The 6,118-nt window shown below is 43.7% G+C and overlaps 1 protein-coding gene across 1 annotated transcript; it reads left to right on the top strand.

Annotated features, from left to right (window-relative positions):
• The first annotated feature begins 3,903 nt into the window (after positions 1-3,903).
• Positions 3,904-5,417, top strand: LOC120418645 (trans-1,2-dihydrobenzene-1,2-diol dehydrogenase-like). The gene is made up of 4 exons (XM_039581090.2): positions 3,904-4,227; positions 4,288-4,715; positions 4,804-4,914; positions 5,002-5,417. The coding sequence occupies exons 1-4, from the start codon at positions 4,023-4,025 to the stop codon at positions 5,272-5,274; spliced, it is 1,017 nt and encodes a 338-aa protein (XP_039437024.1). The 5' UTR covers positions 3,904-4,022; the 3' UTR covers positions 5,275-5,417.
• Positions 5,418-6,118: the final 701 nt, after the last annotated feature.

The raw sequence follows: 6,118 nt of genomic DNA, 5'->3' as shown, positions 1-6,118 counted from the left end.
TATCTGAGAAATAAATTTAAAAAAAGAAAAAACAAAAAAAAAATGCTATCATTATCCTGTAATAAATTTTCAATTCAACCTATCTCATATTATATGAACAATAAAACATACAATAACTGTGTTTCTGAATTTTACCATATTCAATTTCAATTTATTTTATTAGTAAATAATCAATTAATAATTCCGTATTTCTTATAACCTAATAGATTTTTGGAGTTCCTTTCAACTATGATTTGAACTATAATTCATTTTGATGTAATTGGATATTCTAACAATGGGTTTGGCAAGAGAAGGAAAAATTAAAAAAAAAACCTTCTAGATTTACTAAGGAAAAGGATAGAAATAGAAAAGCTTAAAACTAAATCACAGTATGTTTTGTCTATTGACGTCGAAAAACTTCGTTGCACAAGGCAGCTTATCCGTTGTAGATGTACTTCATCATCAGCTCACTGAGAGCTTGGAATTGTCCTGCCTTGTTCCGGCAGGCACGGAAGCGCGTGAGCATCTCTCCAGCAAGAGCGAAAAACTCGGGAAGCGTGAAGAGGTCATCTCCGGTGACGTCTGCTTGTCCCGGTGAAGTACCGCTCCCAGAAGCGGCTACTCTAGCGTACGAACCTCCCCAACCGGGAGGGAACGCTGGGTTGGTCGATGGAACCGCTCCGCCGCCAGCTGCTGCAGCGTTCGAGCTCGAAGTTTTCGGAGGTTGGCGGGACGCTGGCGCTTTCTTCCTCTTGTCCTGCTCCTCGAGGTACTTTTTCCGCGCGGCACAGCCACGGAAATTCGCCGTGTGGTTACCACCACAGTTCGCACACTTGACGCGCGCTTTGTGCTGCTGGGGGTTTTCCCCCAGCTGGTCTTTCCGCGGAAGATTGCACCTTTCGGTGAAGTGAGTCTCACCGCACTTTACGCACCGGGGCGGAAGATTGCAGTTTCTTGAGCCGTGTCCGAATTTTTGACAGCGGTGGCATTGGGCTGCGTCGGCCGGATTCTTCGTGTAGAATCGCCACGTCACAAAGAAGCCGTCCAGTGCTTTGATCCGCCGTAGGTCCTGGATTTTGACGGACCCGCGATCGAAGTACATGAGGTACAAGGTATACGTACCTGTCACCGTAGTCGATTTTGAGAGCACCTTTATCTCTCGAGGCTTTACCTTGACGCCCGTCAGGTGTTCTTCCAGGTCGGAGATCGGGCGGTCCGGATATCCCTGAAAGACGATCTTCACTGGGACCTTCTCTGCTGGATCAAATGTGAAGAATTTGAAGTTTCGCAACTTCAACTTCTTCACCACCAAGTCGAAATGCAGCTTCTTGTGGGTAATCACTTGCACAGAAGTTTTGCTAATTTTGAGACAATATTGGAGTCCCTCAAGCAACTCGTCAACATCGTCCGCCAACGTATCCAAAACAAAAATTGGAGGTGGTCGTCGTTCCTTCGGAGGGTTACCGTTTTTCTGCTTTCCTTGCTTGCGCGCAAGTTCATCATCGTCATCGTCGTCGCCAGCATTGCTGCTGTCACTGTCGGTGTTGTTTTCATCTCCACTCAGCATCTCAAATTCGTTGCTGGTGGGAACGTTGGAAGTGGTTGTTGTCGTAGTGCTGGTGGTCTGCTGCTGCTGCTGCTGGCCGGAAGTGCTTCCGGATGCCCGAGTCGATTGTCTCGTCCGTACTGGGGACTCACGTGGACGGTATGACACGTGTAAAAATGAAGGATCGGTGACGTCACCGGGCACGCTCCCGTGCGAGATGGCGGTCGATGCGGCGTTGGTATGTTTACCTTTCTGCACTCTGCCGGTAGATGAACTTCGCGGGTTTTTCGAGGCCGCACTCGAACTGCCTCGGCCACGGCCGGCCCTTGGCATGCTGGAGGAGCAAACTCGCGGGTAATCACAGTTAAATACGGCGTAAAAATCGAAAAGTTTGAAGAGCTCCGAACACTTGACTGTTGCTGGCTGGTGTTGCCAGTCCCGATGTTTTTTACCATATTAAGGTCTCCAATTGCAATTATAAAATCAAAACTCATATTGAAGCAATAATTAAAAATCAATATCAATTTATCAAAATGCTTGTTAATTTGCGAGGGGCGCCAAATTGATGCTTCGCCAAGGGCGCTGTAGACCCAAGGTACGGCTCTGGTCTACTGTATACCCTTCTGCCATAATAGTGACTTTTTTTTAAAACTTCATCATCCCGGTACGAGAATCGAACTCACGACCTCTGGATTGGAAATCCAGCACGCCGCTAGTCGAAACCCATCCCCTACCGGTCAGTATTCCCAGTGAGTAGAATAACTCTTTAGAGGGATCTGACCTTGCCGAGCCAGACAGGAATCGAACCTATCACCTTCCGCTTACAAGGCGAAACCCGTAACCTCACGGCCACGGTAGGCTCGGACTTTGAATATGGATGCTTCCTTGCAAAGTTTATTCATAAATGTTTGTTTCGGAGGTATTAAAGTAAATGATGTCCAAAAATTACATTTCCGCTTATAGGCTGCCATTTACACCGAAACTAATATTTCTTCAGATTTCTTTCGACATTCCATAGGGAATGAGTTGGGCTACAATGTCCTTTCATTAGATTTGACCAAATTTAAGAATGTACCCAGAATCCAGGTCTGTCTCATTGTTCCCCTCTTGTTTCAGCCCATGGGTAACAATATGACACTTCTATTTTTCTTCATTAAACTTTTCAAAATCCTTGGAAATCTTACAAAACATGAAGTGAAAGTGTTTTTTGGCACATTTATGGAGTTTTAACTTCATTTAGCCAAAGATATTAAAATAATTATTATAAAAATAAGGTTTTTATAATATTTAAATACTTTTTATTACATTATTACCAAAAGTTGACCAAAAATTTAAGTTGGCAAAATTGCTTTTAAATGTCCATGATAAGTCACTTGCAATAATACAACACAAAAACATGATGTTTAGCTAGAAACGTATTGATTTTTTTAGAGTGTCTCATTGTTCCTGCCAAGTGCGTCTACAATGAGACAGTTGAATAACTCTGGCTGTAGAGGTTGGAACGATCTCATATTTTGGTCAATGTTAGAACGATCTAATGAAAAGAAAATGCAACGAAAAGCTCATTAATAAAGGCTGATAAAAAAAATACAAAAATCATTGAAAGTTGAAAACCCAGAAACCCAAAATAGATTTGATTGATCCCAGACAAAATGAAATATGAATTTATAACGCAGGAAAATGCACTTCAAAATGTTTTCAGTCTGAAGTTTTTTGAAAAAGTTTTTTTTTGGCCTCTAATCATTGAAAAATATTTGCCTTCCTTCATGCTTCCTTGATCATTAAAAGAAGCACACAAATTTTCATCCAAATCGCCATTGAATTTGCAAAAAAAAAATGCTTATTCTTGGGAGGATTGCCCATTATGCAAAATGGCTTCTTTTAACAAAGTTTCATCGAAAGCAAAAAAATATAAAATTGAAAATAGAAAATCTGAAAAAACAAATTGTAGACAACACGGTATGAAGAAAACGTCTAACTTATTTATAAAAAAAATACACAAAATAAAAAGTCTCGATCAAAACTGATTTTATATTGGCGATCTTAATTGATGACGTCATATCCACTCCTTTTGAAAATCATTGTAAAATGTTGATTTCTTTTTTCTAAACCACTAGTTCTAAATAAAGCATTGTCACGAGAGCATACATCAAGCTGATAGTACCCATACTTCACACTTATCATCTATTTATGGTTCTTCCACAGTCTAATCAATCAACAGATACCCTCCCATGTTGACTCTGCTCAATAAACCGCCAGTCTAACGCCAGTGCAAACAGGCTTGCCATTTATTGGCCTACCTCAACCGAGAAACGCCTCAATCGCGACCAGCAGGTGCAGTTCAGTCCATCGGCAGCTCTCCCAAACGACTGACCGGTTTTTCGAGCGTGCGCAATCCCACAAAGACTGAGTTGTCAGCTGTGCTTGATCGTGTCTTGATCGCGGATTTGTTTACCTTTGAATTCGCGTGAATTTTACATAATATCGCTGTGTGAAAATGGCACCACTTCGCTGGGGTATCGTCAGCGCGGGGAAGATTTCGCACGACTTTACCACTGCGTTGGCAACCTGGCCCAAGGAGCAGCACCTGGCGGTGGCCGTGAGTGCTCGGAAGTTGGCCGACGCGGAACAGTTTGCCAAGAAGCAGGGGCTGGCCAAAGCTTACGAGGGGTACGAGGCGCTGGCCAAGGATGCCGAGATTGGTGAGTTTTGAGGGGAGAGTTTTTAATAAAGTGTGAGATGACTGTGAACCTTTCCCGCAGATGTCGTTTACATCGGGGCCATCAATCCGGCCCACTACGAGATCGGTCGGCTGATGCTGGATCACGGCAAGCACGTACTCTGCGAGAAGCCACTTTGCATCAACGAGGGTCAGTCGAAGCGGCTGTTGGCCCACGCCCAGGCCAAGAAACTGTTCTTAATGGAGGCCATCTGGTCGCGGTTCTTCCCGTCGTACATCCATCTGCGGGACCGCATCGATGCCGGTGAGCTCGGGGACATTCAACAGGTGGAGGTCGCGTTTGGATTTCCGCTGGCCGACGTGGATCGGCTGCGGATGAAGCAACTGGGCGGCGGGACCGTGCTGGACTTGGGTGTCTATACCATTCAAGTTATTTTGTGGGCGTTTCGAGCTGCACCGACGAAGATCGTGGCGAAGGGAAAGCTCAACGAGGACGGTGTGGATTTGGAAGTGAGTGAACTTCCACATGATCGCGTTGAAAAAATATATTTCAATCATTTAAACACAAAATCGATACATTTCCTCCTTGAAACTCCAGGTAAGCGCCGAGCTGCACTTTGCCAACGGGGGAATCGCCCGGATGAAAACGAGCGCTCTCGAGAAGCAGACCAACACGGCCACGGTGCGTGGCTCCAAAGGCACGATGACGGTGAGTGATTGCACTTTTGATTGAGTTTTGCCCTAGCGGAAATAACAAAACATATATTTTTCATTACCACACCCTCTTCACCTCCAGCTGCACGACTTCTGGTGCCCCCTGGCACTGACAGATATTGATGGATCGCGCAAGGAGTACACCCTGCCGGATGGGGCCCGCCATCCGTTCAACTTCCAGAACAGCTGCGGTTTGCGGTACGAGGCCGAAGAGGTGCGCCAGTGCATTGCCGGTGGGCGGCTCGAGTCCGCGTCGGTGCCGCACAGCGAGAGTCTGCTAATTGCGCGCATTCAGGACGAGATAAGACGCCAGATTGGGGTTCAGTTTCCGGAGGATGCCGAGTTTCAAGTTTGACTTGTTCGCGGAAATTGAGTATGAGGCATGAAGCCTCAATGTCATTGGAAATGTTATAAATTATTATAGAAATTGCATCCACACATTATTGATTAAATTATAATTTTACAGGGTAAAATAAAATAAATATTCAAACTTCTTGATGTTCAGTATTACCACATTCAGGCTCTGGAAGGCATCATTCCCGATCGGCAGTTCTGCGGCCATGTTTGTTTTAGAAAAACATTCAAATCTTGATTCAGAATGTTTCAATCAAAAAATGGTTTTCTTTGTGTTGTTTGTAGAAGCATTTTACATATAGTGATTATATTTTCATTTCAATTTACTATTTCTGGACCCTGAATTCAGAACCATCATTGACAGTCATTGCCTCAAAAGTGAAAGACACCATCTACCACCTTAACACTGATATTTTCTGTTAATTTCAACTTATGACAAATTGACTCATCCTGTCTAATTCCTACCAAAATTTCGCATTTTCATATCAACAGCCCAGCCATGTGCGAATAAGTGCCAATAAACCTAATGAAAAGTGCTTTGCCGGCTCCGAGTCTTTGCTCACCTTCAAACCATCCAGTTTTGCCTGTTTCCAAGAGGGTAACCCTTTAATACACATCTTTATTACGTTATTTTTTTACGTATTCACGATTGTTTAAAAAACAAAACACAAAGAAGGGGAGAGTGGGGAGACTTGATCCCCTTTATTTGCATCGCTCATAATTCTGTCTATTTCTCACAAAAAATTTAACGTTTTGCATGAATTGAAAGCTTAAACATTCAACTATGTTTGGCTGATAAGGGGTTTTAATCAGATGAACGCTTCGAATCATGCCAAGTGTTTGAA

Source organism: Culex pipiens, chromosome 2 (genome assembly GCF_016801865.2).
Source record: "Culex pipiens pallens isolate TS chromosome 2, TS_CPP_V2, whole genome shotgun sequence".
Taxonomy (NCBI): domain Eukaryota; kingdom Metazoa; phylum Arthropoda; class Insecta; order Diptera; family Culicidae; genus Culex; species Culex pipiens.
The sequence above is the reverse complement of the archived record's forward strand: the minus strand, read 5'-3'. Positions and strand labels throughout refer to the sequence as shown.

What these genes read in the sequence shown, in the direction of transcription:
- LOC120418645 (XM_039581090.2), top strand. Translation starts at nt 4,023, where the DNA reads ATGGCACCACTTCGCTGGGGTATCGTCAGCGCGGGGAAGATTTCGCAC. An exon ending in GGCCAAGGATGCCGAGATTG is followed by an intron (nt 4,228 to 4,287) that starts GTGAGTTTTGAG and finishes CCTTTCCCGCAG; the next exon opens with ATGTCGTTTACATCGGGGCC. An exon ending in AGGACGGTGTGGATTTGGAA is followed by an intron (nt 4,716 to 4,803) that starts GTGAGTGAACTT and finishes TTGAAACTCCAG; the next exon opens with GTAAGCGCCGAGCTGCACTT.